This window comes from Strix aluco, chromosome 26 (genome assembly GCF_031877795.1).
Source record: "Strix aluco isolate bStrAlu1 chromosome 26, bStrAlu1.hap1, whole genome shotgun sequence".
NCBI classification, from domain to species: Eukaryota; Metazoa; Chordata; class Aves; order Strigiformes; family Strigidae; genus Strix; species Strix aluco.
The window spans coordinates 1,987,978-2,006,991 of record NC_133956.1 but is presented as its reverse complement, the minus strand read 5'-3'; the positions used below and the strand labels follow the sequence as shown (position 1 = coordinate 2,006,991).

Here is a 19,014-nt window from a genome sequence, read left to right as displayed (position 1 = left end):
TCATTCTTCCATTGCACTTCACAAGTTACTGTCAACTTATCTTCATGCGGCTTCAAGGAACCTTGGCTGAAATAGCTCCTACATTAAGATTTTGAAAACCCCAATCAAACAAAAAGGCTCTGAATACCCTAGGAAGAGACAAGAGCTTTAAACACTTTAAAAACAAATCAAGCGGCCACAGCTGGCTACGCTTTAAGCACACTCTCAGGTTTTTGCCCCAGAGTTGCTTTTAAGAGAAGTAGATGCATTTCCTAGTGCAGATGTTACATATTTTAAGTCTTGCCCCTCTGTTACTGCAGAAGGGTGTCACACATGGCAGCTTCAGATTTAGTTGAAGTTATGGTGCATTGGCTGTGACACTGGAATTGTTCACATACACGTCGTTTACCCCACGCCAAGTGCAAGGCAACGTGACTTGGCTGAAAGACTAATGAAGGTTTCGAAGCCCTGCCCGTTGAGCTACCAGGCAACTCTCAGCTTGTTGGATTTTTGCAGGGCAGTGGCAGAAAGCTGTCTGGCTGTAGGTATTCAAGGAAGCCTGAAGGTCAAGAAATTAAGAACAAGGCTTTGCAAGCCTCCTGAAAAGAGGCTCCAGTATCTTTCATCACAAATTACCATTCTAACCAGCTCCCTGACAGCCAGCGGCTCCATCCCAGCGCCGGGTTCGCGGCGATGCCGTGACGTTGCTAGGCACAGTTGCTAGGCAAAGGCACACATGCAACAGCTCAACTGCAGCTTCATTACAGGGCAGCCTTAACAAAAAAAAGAAAGGGGGGAAAAACACACCCCTTGATTTTATATATACATAGACATTTCTTTGAATGCTAAACAACTAGTTAATAGAGTTTGGCAATACTGCAGACAAACTGGCTTCACTAAGAGTCACAATTCATTTCCTTCCCTCACAACATTCATGCCTTTGGCGTTCAGCAACACCAATCGTTTGGGGTTTTCTGCTGAATAGTGGGCATTGCAAGAAGCCAAGGTAAGTGGTCTGGAGGAGGCAGCAGGAGACACAAGGAAAGAGAAGCAACACCCCCAGACCAAAGCATGCAGTGAGTGACTATTCTTAGCAAGAACACACAATTTGGACCTGAATTTTGGCCTATGGCTTCTTAGCATCAGAGCTCTGAGATGAGCCCAACAGCAATGTTTTAAGCAAAGACAGAAACTGCAGGTGTTTCCACATATCTCCAGGACACAGGATGGGGCCTCTTCTCTCTACCACTAGACATGAGAAGAGAGACACTCTCATCCGTCTGCTTGGAACCAAGTATTTTATCTAGATGACACAATATTAGCCACCTCCACGACTAGAAGTACAGGATGCTTCTTAAACAGCAATAATTGAAAAGTCAGAATAAAGGTTAGAGCCATGATGACTCATTAATACAGAGCAGATAAATGAACAAGCATTTATAGAAATACTCAGATAGGAATGGGGTCTATCCCTTTCTCTGATAAGCTGCTCACCACTTACCTGCAACAGATCTTAACCAGAATATTCTGGAGTACACTAGCCAGATCCACTTTATCCTTGTAACATCTGCTGGAATGAGGAGAAAGTTTCTGTGCTAGGAAGAGAGAGATTCACAGCATCCCCAGACAACACTTCTGCCATTCAGCACATGGAAGCAAAAGCATGTACACAGTACCTCTGCCCTCTTCTTCCTCACCTACCATGTTCTGCCAGGCAAAACAGGTATAAAGTGCTTACACAATTACTGCAGCCCTTGGACCAGTCGTTTACAGCAATGCAAACATGAATCAAACCTCTGGCTGATCGGCAGTTTCACACTCATTTGGCTGCTGTAAGTCACCCTGAGTCTCCTCAGCCATCCAGTCATTAGGGTTGCAAATCACCTGCAATCCCTCACAGATCTGTGAGCAGACAAGACTCCAGACTCTCATTTTCTAGGAGTTGCTGGGAGAAAAGCAGAAGTCACTGTATGTATTGCCATAGCCAATGCTGTTGAGTAAGTCCAACACACACTTCTGCTATTCCCCTTTCAAGGTAGTACTGCTGCTAGCATACCTCAGAGGCAGGCTGCAAAAACACCAAGACACATGATTAAAATTATATTCAAAGAATGCAAAAAAGCATGATCCTGTCCTTGGAGCACAGCTGAACGCTTTTGTTTATCTGTTAACAGCTTCCTCACCACACCATTGACTGACCTTGGACAATTCCTGCTTCAGTTCACCATGAACTGCCCTAGCAGCAACTGGGGCTGCTCTTACTCTGTACCCAGCACATGTACCGGGTGCACTAAGTCCATGTTTTAATACTGATATTTTCTGGCAGAAACTTAAAGCAACGTCTATCATGATCACCAATATCACTGTTCAGAGTTTAAGGTTTTTCACACCAAATGGGATTTCACGAAATAGAGGACGTGCAAAAATCTCAGGAAGAAAGGATTGGTCTCACTCTGCTTCCAGCCTGACAGAGAACACACACAAGACTTTCAGATGAGCTTACAGTGTGACTGCTTCAGACAGGCGGGATAAGATGCAAAAAACAGCAACTGAAGGCAAACATTCACGAGTCCAACTTAAGTTTGCTGAGCTTGAAACACGCTGATCAACAGCTGGGCCTGTGATCAACACCTCCAACAAATACCATTTTGAGTGTCCTTTGCTAGTTCAAGTTTCTTGAGTTTGTTTTCCGTAATCACATTCACTACTATAGCAAACAGTTATAAAAACGCAGTGATAGAGCAAGTGACTACAAATCGGACTATAAAGCATATATCTGGATGTGTGTTCATGTGTATATATACACACACAGAGAAATAAAAAATTAAAGCGAAACAACTCCTGGTTATTCCATACTGTCTCCTTCCAGGCTAGGCAATCACACCATATAATTCCATTTATAAATATGTTAGCTTTTCTGTCCTGTACTTCACACTGGAAGATTTACATTAGAGCCTTACAGCTTTGATGATTATAAACATAATTTTAGCTTGAAAATTAGAATAAATTCATGACCAGTTTATGCCCATTTGTTTTCACACCAACATTTTGTTAGCTTAAACAGTCCTTTTCCCTGTTTTGTTTTTACCTGGCCTTGATGTATTTATAGAGAATAATTAGATCCCTTTGCAACCCTGTTTGCCAGGCTAAATAAACCCTCTGCTTTCACTCTAAGATACACCCTCCACTCCTCTGGTCATTCCCCTGCCAACCTCAACACATTTCAGTTTGAATTCCTCCTGTGTAAAGGACATCAGACCAGTCATGACAATGAAAGTTCCTCAATGCCTTATAAAAAGTCATATCAACTCTTTCTCATCTCTGCTGGAAAATCCATTGGAGTTGTCTACACACCCTAAAGCTTTTGTGATGTATAATCCAGAAACTGCAGGGTTTTCTGATTGCTCTTGGTGGAATTAGATTTCATGAGTTAGGTTTCAAACTAAACACTGTGTGACCTTCACACCCCAAACAAGCCTAAACTGGGTTTCCTATTGCTTGTACCAATTCCACCCCTCACCAGTAGCCACTCATTAACAACCTAAAGAACAGTAATTATCTGCAAAAGTTCACAGCTGCATAATTCCTGATGAAACTGGGAATCTTGTGCAGACCATCCATTACTTGAAATCATTTGCTCAGCTCAGAGAGTAACATAGTTATCCCAATATTCAGCCAGAATGGCCTCTTCTCAAGGGATGTAATTTTCTCCCTTCAAAACTTTCTCTTTCAAAATTGTCTCTTAATCAATTTTGACTGCTCCCTTAGCACCACGACTCTTCTACATAGCCATTGTCAGCATAATAATAATACCAAGCACTTATATAGCTATTTCCATCTTCAAAGCACTTCACAAGCATTAACCAATTAATGCATATTCTTCCCATGCTATTTCTTGAGTAACAGCTTCACTGAGTTTTCCTGTGACTTCCCTTCACAGCTTTTCAGTTGCCCCAATATCCTTTAACTGAATCCCACTGTCAGTCTCCTTTCAAGCGCTAATACCTCACATCTCAAAGCAAGACAGGGAAGTGCTGCATCCCACTCTGGAAACAGGAGAGTGGCTTTGCAACACCATGCAAGCTTGCATGCTCCTTATCTGAAACCAAGAGCTAGCCTAAAAAAACATCTTTGCAAATCTTGGCCTGGGAGTCCAAGGCTCAATGAAAGCGTTCAGGATGATTCAAAAGCTTCTTAAAATTTTACTCTTATTTTCTCTTCACATCTGCAAAATGAAAACAGTAAAGACTGAATTTTCCACACCTCCATTCCAGACAGCAATAAAAGTGACACAGGGCAGGCACAGTTTTCTGCTACGTGTCTGATTCCAGGTATGTGAATCTCAGATTTTTATTTCAGTGTTTCACTCAGCAGTTCATCTCAGCTCACAACTGGAACAAACAACTCAGTGAAGGGAAGCTAATTTGATGAAAAACATTTGTACAAACCCCTGCAAATGGACTCCATTCATAAGCAGCATTTTCACTCAGTCTCATTTATAAGGTGCTAATTATTATCTCCAAAACAAATTTTTCAATTTGTAGTTCAATTATTTTCCAGTAAAAGAATATTTGCATTTAAATGGCTTATCCATTGTGCTCAAACTAACTCATTTTCATCTCAGGTGTTAGGACTCCTTTATCTCAAAAAAATGTAAGAAAGGTGAAATAAGGTTCAAGGTGAAATCCATCTCACAAATCACAGTGAAGGCCTAATTTCAAGATTTGCTTGTGATAAATTTTCATTATTAGTCTCTATTCCCCCTGTTACCAAATCCATGTCATCATGAAGACTTAAAAGTAGCTGCAATTTCACTTACCGTTATCAGTTATGAAGCTGTGTGTCCATCTATAAAGTTCAATGCTCCCTCAAGGCCAGGGAGAATGGAACTCGCCCCGAGAGAGATCTTTGACCCAGCTACAAATCTCATCTCGCTAATAATTTAGAAGACCTCAGTCCTTGAAATTCTCACAATATTAACAATTTCATCATTACACAGATGGAGAACTGACAGTTTAAAGAGAACAATACAGCGGATGTAGCTCCTTTAGAAGTAAATCTGCACTAAGCTCAGAGGGAGTTGTAAACATATTTTTTCCCCTCCCCACATTTCAGTTTCTAGCTTATATCTTTAAACATCAATAGACTAATCTGGTTCTATTTTCATGGATTTATAAAGCACAGAAGTTACAGAAGTCTACTACATACTTTTGGCAGTTGCAGGGAGGCTACCATCCCTTTTTAGCACTTTGGGCTCAGAACATAAAGAAGAGAGAGAAGTTCTGTAGAAGATGATGCAGAAAAAAATTACTTCAAATACTCAGCTAATGCCACAAGCAGCAAACTAGCTGTCACCACAGTGACCAGAATCTTACACCTGCAGATATTAAAAAAAAAAAATCATCTTGAGTAAGCAGAAACTCCACTTATTAAAAGCTCTTCACTCTTCTACCACAATTCTCATTTCTCCACACTCTCTAAAGAGAAATGTACTGTGTGTTTACGAGTGCTTTGAGATCTTCAACAAAACACTCTGCCAGGCATTTGTATTGTAACAGCTTGCACTCGTATTATCATATTTGAATTACAAGAAGAGACAAACAGAAGGCAATTTCTCCTGGGAATTTTTGTTGGGATATAAATCCAATTGGTACTTGATTCCGTTAACAGCACTTTCACATTCACTTCCTTTAAGTATTGCTGCACTTGATATTTATTACCTACTTGTCACCTTGAGCAATCAATGAAAGTCACCAGAAGTTGACAGTACACAGAAAAGTTAACAATTCACTTCACCCAATGGGACAAAAAAGAGACAACAGCCACATGCCCAAAACAATAAACATCTACAAAACAGTAGCTCTTTTGTAGCAAAAAGCTGCAAAAACAATAGCTGTAGAAAAAGTGAAACATCTCTATTATATTGAAATTTTCAGTCCCTTTACACATGAATTTCACATGTACAACAGCAAAAACTAAAATTCTTCACTGAAAACTATCAGCTCTGTTCTAACAATAAATGTCCTTCTGTCCAATCTCAGCAACTGATGGATGCTCTGATACTACAAAAGCAGAGTTATTTTTATCCTGTTCTGATCCAATTTAGAAAAATTCTCATGCTAGATACCAGTCTACCATGGCTTGTACACAAACATTCCCACTAGCTGCAGTGGATCAATCTACTCATATGCAAAGTCCAAGTTACTTCCATACAGCTTCTGTATCCTGTGACCTCCATCTATGTATAACTAACAAAGAAACTCAGAACTTATTTCCATTACCATTAACATCATATTGTACAATTTTATTTTTATTTCACCTTCTCCATCCATTTAAAACCTCATTTTCACCCTTAGACATATTCTATTTAATCTTAGTTTTCAATCCCAAAAGCAGATCGATACCCTTCTTCTTCAATCTACGTACCTCTCAATCAAAGAGTTAACAAGGGGTGAATTGAATCGACTTGTAGGTTCAAACTGGGTATTTTTTGTAAAAAGTCTCATTTGCTAACTGCACTCATGGAAAAGAAAAGAAAAAACTCCCCAGTGTTAGATTCCCAGGCAAAAGAAGGTCATAATTTGTTCTCTAATTTAGGACTGTCACAGCACTTAGTAAGAACAATGACAGACCCTCCCATAAAACATTATTTTCTGGAGCACTTTAAATCCAGTGAAATGAACTTGCTCTTCTTAAGATGACTTCTTTCAGCTAGAACCGATTCAACTGTTTATGAAGAGGTAACAGCACTGGCTTTGCAGGGTTGTCTCTTACATCTTAAATCTTACCCAAGTAAAGAAACCAGCACTGTGTGTGCTCCTGAAAGAAGGTACCTTGGTCTATGAGACACCCATGTCAAATACAGTAGACGGTCAAGTCTTCATGGTCAAGACCCAAGAACTTCCCTCAAAAACCACTTGCAATGGTTTCACTGTGCTTTAGCTCTAGGCCTTAAGCAAGACACTCCCTACAGCGTGGGGCCCATCCCACCCAGACCCCTCAGCACCGGAGCCCATCATGGTTCAAGCCCCCAGCAGCTGCTCGCCCGCTCCTCCCCGCAGAGGGTAGGGAGGGGAACCAGGAGAGAAGCAAAGGGAAAACCTCATGGGTTGAGCTAAGGACAGTTTAATAGAACACAAGAAGGAAGAAAAACAACAACAACACCACCACCACCACTAATAAAACAACTACATAAAGTGAGCGATGCACAAGGCACTTGCTCACCACTCGGTCCCACACATGCTCAGCCCCTCTCTGAACAGCCATCCCCACCCTGCCCCCCAGCCAGCTCCCCCAGTTACATACTGGGCATGACATCAGCAAGGTGGCCAATATCCCCTTGGCTAGTTCAGGTCACCCAGCCCGGCTATGCTCCCTCCCAACTTTCTTGTGAAAATTAATGCTATACTAGCCAAACCCAGGACAGCACCTCACAGCAGTTTTTTGATGCATTTACATTAAAGCGCCCCACCAAAGTACAGAAATTCCAAACCAGCTGTTTCAGCATCCTTTGCAGAGCTACAGGATTTGCACACCACCACACTGCAGCCTGCAGAAAGGGAACTGGAGCCCTCAGAAAAGGGAGTAACCCCGCAGAGGGGTCAGCATGCGGGCGACAGATCCTCCCTCTGATCACTCCAGGACTGGTGGCTGCAGAGGCTGAGTGTTAAACCCAACAGGAGAAATAAAGCCCCAACACTACAAGGGACTAACTCCCTATCCTTCAAATGCTTATTATTCCAGCAGGTGGACATTATTTTAATATTAACAGACTGAGTCCTTCTCCAAGTGGTGCTTAACTTTAATGAAAACATCCCAGGATGGTTGCTGACAGATGTCCAGTGTCCACAATCAGTGCCTAACCTTTCCCTAATGGAGACAAAACAACAATAGAGGGATATAAACAATATGCTGCATGATGCAAGTAGCATCTTTAAAAATGGCATTGGCATTGGAAAAGCACCAGGCTTCATTATCCTTCTGAAGGAGATTTCCTTTCTGGGAGGAAATATATTTTTTCTTGATACTATTATTCAGTGTATCAAATGGGAAAGGAACATTGAATTGTGCCTTTGTTACAGAAGAAATGAGCTTCCATTTTCTGTACCTCCAACTTGGCTTTAACTGCTCACCAATGTCAGATCAAGCGTCTGTCTAACAAAGGCCCAGATCCTCCTTTGCCCTGCAGCAGTGAGAAGAGGGAAGAATCCTGCTGACAATAATGGAGTTACAGAAACATGAAGGAGGCAGGACTGGAGAACAAAAGGAGACCCAGGACATCCTCACATTTTCAAGCTGCAAGACCAGCTTTTCTGAGAGATGCTTAAATTGGCAGCTAGCATGGCTCATTTCAGCTAGAATGGTGAAAGACTCCTTACAGGCAACTAGATCTCAAGAGTTTGGGAACACACACATACACTGGCAACGAAAGCAGAGCAATAGGAGAGTGGTAACAACATGTAAGTAATTACACAACAGAGCATCAGTCCCCACCGTAAAGTTCTTCAGCAAACTTTCTATGAATAAAAAGCCAACTCAGATGTTATGGAGATCTACCCACCCTGCTCTTCCAGGCAGTAAGCTCCACCTCAGGCCCTCTGGCTCCAAAAGCAATGACAGATGACATAAAAAAATACTTCAAACTCTGCTTTCACTAGTTTAACTAAAAAAAAAAAGTTAAAACTGCTGATAAGTAACAGGTACCATAATTAGGAAAAAAAGGTCTGTATTTGATCTCTGCCATCCTTGAGACGTTCACCTTCATAATACATTAGATAGTACTATTTTTCCACTCTATAGACAAGAAGCTGGAGCTCACACAATTTATGCAACTGCTTCAAAAGCCAAAGAGTCTGCAGCAGGTTAAAATCTGAAGAGTCAGACCATCCTTTCTGCCAATACCCTGCTTTTGCTCAAGACCAGGATCCAATGCCCTGATGCTTCTGGCAAATTCTTAGTCTGCCACAAGTCTCCAGCCTTCCCATCTATACTGGAGTATGCTATACTTCCAAAACCTGAGCTCCAGCCTTTTGATGAAAGGCACAAATGTGGATATAAACATATAGAAACTGTACAAGTGATACAGCACGAATTACAGAAGGAGCCAAGCAACCTGTGCAAATCCTTGCTGGAACAGAAACTGCATTCGATGATATTTCTGACTTTCTTTGCCATGAATACTTTACTTCTTGAAGTTCAGTATCAGACACACAACGTTCACCTCAGCGTCATTCACAATTAATCTGAAATTGTACATGAAATGGTTGAATTCACTCCCTGCAATCAAGGGAGAGAACCAAGAGCACAGAACTTGTGTAGCTAATCAACCTAGTGCAATTTGTATCTGCTGAAAGCTTTTCACAAACATCCCCAAGATATCTCTGCAGAATAAATCTGTAAATCATTTCAGGATTTTGCAAATTCTACTTATCCCCATTTTACAGATGGGGAAGTGAAACAGAATGACTAAGGCTCACACCCTCAAGGATTTGTAAGTGCCAACAGCCATGGAAAGCAGCAAGAACTGGGCTTTAACAACTTCTGCAGGTCAAGAGAGAGTGTGTACAAATAACAGGAGAGCACTGAACCAGAAAATCCCCAGTTGTGGTTAATTCTTTAGCTGTAATTAACTCATTTTTTTGTCTACTTCAGTACTTCTTGCACCTTCTGATACAACTGGCTCTGGCACTGATGGAGCCCGGATTATCGCGCTGTGACCATGGTTTGGTGGAACAGCCTGTTGGCCTACATCCCACTAAACTAGCAAATTGAGAAGCAGCTAAATTCTTTATACTGAAAGAAATTTAGGTGGCACTAAGGCAGGTGGATGAAACCCAAATAAAGCCATTTCATTAGGACAGAATAGACTCAAGATTCCAGAGAGCTAATGCAAGCCAGAGGCCAAAAGAACCAATCTTTCTTTTGTTTTAAAGCGTTCTGGATAAAGACACCTTTATTTGATATTCATTGTTGTTTTATCTGCCTTGAAATGGGAACTGTAGACATTTTGATAAATGGATTGAGAAATTGTTCTGTTTCAGTGTAACTACTGTAAAATGCCTTCACATCCACTAGCACAGATATAGCTCAGACCTCATCTACAGAGAAAGCATCTCAAAAACATCTCTGGGAAGCAACAGCATGGCATTTCTGTGCTGCTGTTAGCACACAGTAACACACAGGAGTGAGAAGACCTAGAGTCTATTCCCAGCTCTGCTAGCAAGCTGCTGCATGACCTTGAGCAAGCCCTTCTGCATCTGGCTCGGCCTCCTACCTTCCCTGCTCTTACAGCAAAAGGTCTCTGGGCACTGCCTGCATCTGCCCAGTGCCTTCTCTTATAGGGCTCATAATGAAGCAGGAGCAGCAATGCCTCTTCACATGGAAGGAAGGAAGAAAATAAAGTTGCCAGCAGGATATAGGATGCTGTTAATTTTCTTCTGGTTACCAATGGAGAGAAAGAGCTGCCTCCTGAGATCACCAGGAACTACTGAGGAGGAAGCCCAAACGCCAGTACCAGGCTTTTGAGAGCACTTGGCTGCAGCTCCAGCCTACGAGCCCTGCACAGCAGCACTCTTAGCACAGCCACTCTGATGTATGTACAAGTGTAAGGCTGCTTTCCGGTGACACTGGTTGCCTTTCTCGTGCATGGTCCTTAGACAAGCCTGGCTTAAGAAGCAGACTCCCAGCAGTGCTGGCAGAAAGCCTCTCTGGTATTGTGCTCTCCACCTATCTTCACAATCCTCTAACACTCAGGAATTATATCCAATACTTGTTGATAGTTTAGATCGTACACTCTTCCAGCCAAGGGCCACCTCCAACTGTGTATTTACACCACAACAGACACACAAGGACCACTGCTCATGAAGCTGTTCAGAATGCCATACTACCAATACACTCATATCACATGTTGCATAGGTGTTTCTTCAAGTCATGTTCCACTTCCTTCAGCTCCCCAAATACCTACTTCCCCCAGACCTAGGCCACCAGTTCATTTTCAAGTAGATTTTTTGCAATCAATAATGGGGAAGGTTTGTGGGTTCTTTTAATTACTCCCCTATCACATGTCTCCCTGGCAAGAGGGAGACCCTTCTCCTCTTCCAGCGAAAGTCACAGATCACCAGACCTCCCTCTTCCACAATTATTTTGCGCTCTCAGAAATTACTAGCACCAGCAGGACTCTGACACAGTCCCCAGTTCTCCTTCCATCCAGCAGACAGCGGTGTGCACACAGAAAACAGGCAGTTAGTTTATTAGTACAGTGGTGATACCTGGACCTTGTAAGGGCAGAAAATTACTGCAACCATTAGGGCAAGGGACTGAATCAGGGAATGCACCTGACTCTGGGAAGAAAGAACAAACCCCGTCCCATACTGTTCACTGTGAAGTCACATTTTAAAAGGGGGAAGAAAACCACCCTAAAACTCTTTTCCATTTTCATGCAAGGGAGGTATAAAAAAAAATTACATACAAGCTCCCTGCAGAATACTGTCTCAAATCTGGTTGGCTGTGTCCATGGTAGCAAAGAGACTGAAACAGAGTTAATTTGATTTCTTTAATCAATGGGATTTTCCCAATTACACATTAACCACTATCAGATCAGTCTGCCACTGCATAGCATGGCAGAGGCACATATATTTTGCAGATTACTGCACTGCATCATGTTTATTGCAAGCAAAGTACATTGATTTCCATAATTGCACTGTACTTCACTCCTCCAGAAACATTGTGTAAACACAGAAACTGTGGGTGCTACTATCACTTTTTTTAATCTTTGTATCTTGATTTCTTTGAAAGCAATGCAAGTGCCTACATTGAGAAGGCACACCACAGGAGGCTTCAGAAATAACCTTACAGTTGCACTGAAAGCACCTCACAAGAAGTAGCTTCATGCTCCTTTGCACAGAATTAAGGAACTAAACAGGAAAAGCAATCTTGTGTTTAAGGCTGAGACTGACTCGTTTGCAGCTCTGCCACAGATTTCCCAAATGACCTTGTGCAAGTCACTCAGTAAAGCAAGAGGCTCGCCACCCAAGAGGCAGCTCCCAGGGCTGCCCCAGGGGGCACCCACAGGCAGCCAGGCTGCCCCGGGGCAGAGCATCCTCCATCCCTCCCCATCCTTGGGCACAGAGGGACAAAAGGCAGCACGCAGAGACCCCACTCCTTGCAAAGCACCACGGTAGAAAAGTGTGGTGGAAAAGGACTTGTATGTGGCTTCTGTGACCTGGCACTTGTAGGAGATACAGAGCAGGCAACAGCGGTATTTTCCCTGCCACTTCCACAGCCCTCTCAAGGCTCTGGATTTATCACAGGTTAAAAGTGCTTTATAAGGAAGACCCTTTAATTCTATGCTTGCCTCTGCTCTGAAAGAGGTGACACCAAAGGTCATTGGGTGGTATCATACAAGCCTCATTGGCTGGACTTACACACCTAGGTGACAAGTGTACATATTGGAGTTCTCAATATAGTTAACAGAAAAATTTCAATAAGAAGCAATATGCAAAAAGTCATTAAAACACTAAGCTAAGACTGTAAGCCTCCAGTTAACATCAAGATTGATGAGGTCATCTCTGTTCCTATGGCCAGACTTTCCAGGTAGAGGAAAAACTTAACTGGTTTTAAGTCCCTTTAAAGCCTGATGCTGTTAACCTTCCCATCATTCACCTGCACCCAGAGAGGCTGCATTTGGGTATTGGAGCCAACACATGTGATTACGCTACCTCTGACATTTTTGACTGCTGTACACGTCAAATAGACAACTCAATACTGGACTTACCAAGTCAAGAAGTACAAAATCTTTGTTACTCAATTTAATAATTTCTTTTCCGTAGCCCTTAAAGTCTCATCTTTTCCTTTCCATTTGAATTTGCTATACTCTCTGTTGGGCAAAAGGCTAATTCAAATCTAGGCCTATTCATGGTATTTCTGAACCTGTCACTGCCTAGAAACGTGGAGGATAGTAAAGAAGTATCTTAAAATCCACTCAGCTAAACACAGATTTGTTATAACTTCACTAAAGCCTATGAAAAATTACTCTTGCCCTATGTCTCAGGATACTTTTGATAAAACAGTATTAAGACTTCTCTTATAGTACTACAGTCACAAAGACATCTACTGCAGCTTTCTCCCAAAACCTTTATACCAGCTATACCTATACAAACTGCCTCTTAAGTATGTATTGTAGTCAAAGTGAAAGGTCAAAAGGTTAGCTGCACAGTCCTAACAGAAAACTCAAGTCCAAACCCAGTACTGGTTCAGCCACAGAACTATGCACCCCTCTCATCTCCAAAGATGGTCTCACTATTAGAAAACTACCCCAGGGCTCAGCTGTACCTGATGGAAGCAGCACATAGATGAGACTCACCCTTCAGCCCGCTCTCCACAAGTGCATTATTGCCACAGCTGGATGCTGCACAGTCACTGTTACAGAGGCTCGGCTGCCTGACCTCTCCCCAAACCTGTCTAACCCTCAACAAGAGTATAACAATTTCCTCTAGTCAAGATCCATGCCAAATTTTAGTAGGAGCTGGGGGGGCATCAGCAGGAACATAAGCACAGCTGTGAAATTTGGCACTTCACAACCTACCAACCTCTCGGGAACCAGAGCAAGGCAGCAAGCACCCCACAGTAATTCAGCAGTTGCAAATCCTTGGAGCAAAGATGCAAGTGGTTAACAGCAAACTGGAGGCAGGGGGGCAAATATTATGCTTCCCTTGTCCCTGAAAAGTAGATTAATAAGGCACAGTCACTTCTGCATAGGAAAATGTATTCTCTATAACAGGGATACTACAATGGCTCACCTGATCAACAGCTCAACTACAGCCTGAGCCCTAAACCACCCTGGCAAAAAGCATATCCATTGGGATCTATGGCAGATTGTCTGGATCACATTCCCCACACCCATTTTGACAAGCATCTTTTGACAGAAACTCCTAGACAACTGGAAGGCAGCCACCAAGGATCAGCTGAGCAGACATCCACCTCTGTACCACTGCAGGCTGGCTCAGCTGGGAACCATCAACCAGCTGAATACAAAATTTCCCTAGGAGGTATCTGACATAACAGAGACTGAGCTCAGTGGCAAGGAAAGCTTGAGCTTAGATGTTCTTCAGCAGCACTGAGAGGCCGTGACAGAAAAGGATGAGAGTGACAGGCAATGAACAATTGTACAGCAAAGGAAAGCCTCCTGTACCCTGAACGATGAACTCATTAATCAATACAAAGGACGACAAAAGTGAAATTGCTTGCCTACAGTGCCACAGCATGAACTGTGATCCAAACATCCAAGGCCTGAGTAGAGTCCTAGCTACTGTGCAGCTGTCTTCCTCACAATGGCTCCTCTTCCCCAACCCTTCCGTACTCATCCTTATGGGCACATTCTTCCACCAAGGAAAGCATGACAAGTCTGGATGTTCTTCACCGAGAACTCACAAGCGTGCACACCAGTGTGAAGGAATAAGAACAAACATTCACCACCCTCCAGCCAAACCTGGGGGCTACATGGTGGCTCAGTCCTGTATATACAGGCACACGGAGAGGGAAGGATCAGGCTCTGTGTTCCTATCCACCTGAGGATCACCTGTGTTACCCCGCTATGAAGTGCTGAAGACCAATGGACTAGATCATATACCCTCTCCCCAAAGACAGGGAAAGGAGGCAGGTACAGCAACATGATGCCTTCAGTATCCCCAACCTCTCCAAGAAGCCAGCCTGATCCTGCACAGAAGACCTGTATCCTCTAAATATCTGTGCCCTCTAAATCCTTTCCAGTAACAAAAGGCAGTAGCAAGACATGAATGAATACACAGGAATCATTCATTCCACTTAGCACTGATACCCCCACTGCTTCAGCAATAGTACGACTCGGATCAAAACAATATGCTCAGCTATTGCCATAAAACACCTTAGATTCATCATATGCCACAATCAAATATAATCAAGGCTGGTGACTATTCACTTCCTTCCCTCCTACAAAAAAAAAGTATCTATCCACCACTTCGAGTTAATATCTCCCATCCTTGCCGCTTAAAAATAAAAATACACTCAAATCAGAGTATTTCACACTGAAATTCCTTCCCTGGCAGATTAAGTGCCCCAAATTGCTCTTCATCCTGAGGAGATTTAAGACAACAGAACAAAATAAAAGGGTGATTTACAACATAAATATGTACACATACATCAAAATTCATAAACAGCTTCCCACACCTCCACTCTTCAGAGTCTGCCAAAAACTACTGTCCACCAAAAAAAAAAAGAAAACTGCAATGGGTTTAAATTCATCAGATCATGTTTCAAGCCATCTTTCCATAACTCATTACAAAACACGATGCTGACTAGTAAAGCACAGTGTGTAAATAATGGTATCAAGACCCCCTTTCCAACAGGGCTTCAAAAGAAACTGCATAGGTGTACATCCATACATACGTGGCCAGTACATACCCTAAATGCAGTTTCTAGTGCCAATGCATAGTAGTTACGCAGAAGGGAACACCATTCCTGCTCCCAACTGTTCTGACAATCAAGAAATACAATTTCAGAATCATCCTACGCACTGTATTTCTGAGAGGCCATGCACGGATCACAGTCAACTCACAGCCAAAGACAAAGCCAGTGCCCTCCACAAATCTTAAAACACTGGTAAATCATTACTGCACCCTTAAAACTAGAAGGGGAAACTAGACAAACTACTTCCTCTCCCCCTACTCCCCACATACACAATCAACTTCAGCATATCACAACCACCACCTTCCCTACAGCTTGGTCAGCTCTCTGCATGAACAGAAGCTACGCTATCCTGCCTTCAGACACGGGAGCATCTGAAGAAAGCACACGCTTTGTGCCCTTTTCAGAAGGACATTATTGGGCAACAGGAATACTGACAGAGCACGGTGATGTGAGTAGGATTGCTTTCCCTTTTTATTTTTAAGACGGCCAGAACTACTAACTGATAGTTTTACATATACAGCTCTACTGCCACACTATGGGTACTCTTGGTTATTACTACCTACACAAACCCTAGGAGCAGGAGAGGTTGGAACTGAAGCCTCTCAGGAACTCTGTTCTACAGAGGTTCATGATTTGCTCAGCGAAGGTACTAGAAGTCCCAGCCCAGACTAAATTTACTTCCTGGGTTTACACCCTAAAACCACCACAAAATCTGTGAAGGGTGGGTGCATTCACTCCATGTACACTCGCTGTGTTCTGGATATCCAGCAGTAAGCAACTGATTTCAAAGTTGGTATCTTGCTTTGACAAAAAGATCACTACTGGGATTTCAGAATTTGTTTAGAAAGAGGAGCTACTGACCTATGCCTCTAGCTCCAATGCAAACAAAAAACATGCGAGGTCTAAAAAGCTCTTGCAGATCTGCTCACAAAGAAAAACAACACAGAGCACCAACCTCTGGGTGAAGGATCCAGAACAGGCAGCACTCTCAGTGCAGAGAGCAGCAAGCTAAGGGCCTGAGGAGAAAGGATTATGTACTGAACAAGCAGGTACAGAGAGAAGCCTGGAAGATCTGGTATGAACAAGCTACAGATAGTTTAACAAGACAAAAAAAAAAAGCTGTAAACCCCTTATATAGTAAATCATGTATTTAGGTACCTCTACATCAGTCTACTTGTATCAGAAAAGCACAACAGAAGCTGCTGGAATGGTTTTCTCTTGTGTACAAGCTAAAGGCTCCTACTAAAGAAAGGAAAAACATTCATCAAAATAAATACTCGGCCTTAATTAAGATTTGTAGGTTGTTTGGGTGGTTTTATACCCTTTCCTAATAGACACTTCCAGTTAGCAAAACTCTTCAGGTCCACTGCAAGAGTACTTGGGAGGAGCAGTTAATACTCGTTCTGGATCTCCTTAGAGGAAATCTACCTTACATAATAAAATCAGTGTTGCATTCCAGAAAGTTTTCCCCAAAAAAACAAAAGCCAAGAAGCTTTCATACACATCAACATACAAACACACATTCCTCTAGCCTAAGATACAGCAGACAAGACAAACGTTACTTAGAAACTCGTGGAAATAGGGGCACTGCACAGTGTTGAAAAGACACTGCCAAACACTCAGCTCTCCCACTCTTCCCCCTCCTACACACACATAAGGACAGTCCCTAAATATTTGCTGTTTACACCAGAAATAAACTTCAGTCCTTAGATATGCTTTTGCTACAAGGGCAGTTGCGGAAGCTAGGGAGGAGACATAAGCAAACTCCCCCCCAAATTCAAGTCATCTTTTGCTATCTTTCAAATCAATAAACACATATTTCACAAAAAAACATGATGCTGAGGCCAAAGAGCTCATAATATAAGAGATAGTCAACTTGAAAGGCAGGGGGAATAAGAGAAAAGTACTTCCATCTTCACACAAGGCACCCTAAATCTATTTTACCAGCTATGGGCAAACACAAGGGTAGTGAAATATTGAATTAAGATGCAAGGGAAAGACAGAGGGGGAAACCGTGATGGCATTTTTCACAGTCATCTCGCATATCAGAGAGCAACTGTGCAGAAATGATTTGACCCACCAGAGAAGGGGAATGAGATCAAACAAAGCCACCTTTTATTACCCCATCGCTTAAAATTGTTGCTCCCAAAGGATACAGAGGGGAAGCTATCTTGTACAAAGCTACAAAGGTCTGAAGAAAATATACTCCTTATTGAACACTACACGGAAGCATGTGCTGACACACAAGTGCATGCACACACACAGAGTGTCGTCCTCCCTCCACCCCCCCCAAAGAGGATTAACAGTGCTCCTTTGATCTAAGGAGCAGGAAGAAAAATGCTCCTAAAGTTGCCAGCTTTCTCCATTACACTTACCAGTCACTGAGACAGCCAGCAGCCCCACGGAGAGCAGCAGCACCCGGCTCCAGGAGCTCACTTCCACCATCATCAGAGCAAAGATTCCCAATTTTCCCCAGTTCCTTCCAAAGCTGCAGCTGCATCCCGGCTTGTCCCATCCCAAGGAAGGTTGCATGTCAAAGGGCAGCAGGAATGGGGCGTGCTGGGGGTTGGTGGTTGTTGTTGGGTTTTCCCCCCTTTTTCTTCCCCTTTGCGATTGGGATAGTCCTCGGCTCGGCTAGATGAAAAGGAGAAAGGAAAGAGGGGGGGAAAAAGCAGGTCAGGCTTGTGATTTTTTATTTTTTCAGCCCAGAAAAAAAAATCCCACCGCATGGAAGGCTCTGAGCTTCTGCAGCTGGAATGAACCAAGTGTGGCAGCAGCTCGGGGAGAGAAGAGGCAAGGAAAGGAGAGGAGGGCTGGCTCGTCCCTCCCGGTGGCTGTCTCAGAGCCAGCTCCTCGGCATTAGCAGCACACAGTCCCCAGGGATTTATACTTTTTTATTAGCCAGTTGATTAATCATTCCCATATCTTTGTTCTCCTCCTCACTAAATGCTGGGGAGGGGAGAGGGCACGGGTGTTGTGGTGAGGGGCTGCTGTGCAGCCACCGAATAGATCTGCCTCGGTTCTGCTTCCCCAAACCCAGCACAACCCTCCCCACCAGCACCAAACCACCACCAATTATCCTTTAGGATTATATTTGTTTTTAATACACACTACAGGTTTCTCATCTAGGAATAACCCCCCCATTTTACAGCATGCATATGTACAGACACAGGCAGCATCTCTGCTATGAAGACATCTGCCAGAACGATGCAGCCTCCCAGAGCATCCCCCCCCTCCAGCCTCTGTAAACAACTTGATGATATTGACACAATTTTGGTGATGAAGCAAATTTTGTTACAAACACATGAGATCACAAAAGAGTCACACACACACACCCCCCAGTCTGCAACTTGTCCTCGCAGCAGGAATCCCAGCACCAGAGCCATACCCTGACACTGGTGGGACTGGGTCAGGAGAAGGTGTGCTGAAGGTGGGAAGGCTGCGCTGGCTGTGCCCCCACACCGAGCCAGCGGGCATCATACTGCCTGTTGTGCTGCTGCCCCTTTGCAGGGCTGCCCAGAGTGGGATTTCTCCACTTCTTCAATATTTTTTTTTTTTTAATTTTTTTTTTATACATCTATTAGTACATTTGTC

At 43.1% G+C, this 19,014-nt stretch overlaps 1 protein-coding gene across 1 annotated transcript in view; it reads right to left on the bottom strand.

Annotated features, from left to right (window-relative positions):
- Positions 1 to 18,280, bottom strand: part of CSMD2 (CUB and Sushi multiple domains 2) — a 305,966-nt gene extending 287,686 nt beyond the window's left edge. Inside the window, 3 exon segments of the mRNA XM_074850802.1 lie at positions 17,796 to 18,089; positions 18,092 to 18,209; positions 18,212 to 18,280. Coding sequence (XP_074706903.1) covers positions 17,796 to 18,089; positions 18,092 to 18,209; positions 18,212 to 18,280 — 481 coding nt within the window.
- Between the last annotated feature and the right edge of the window lie 734 nt (positions 18,281 to 19,014).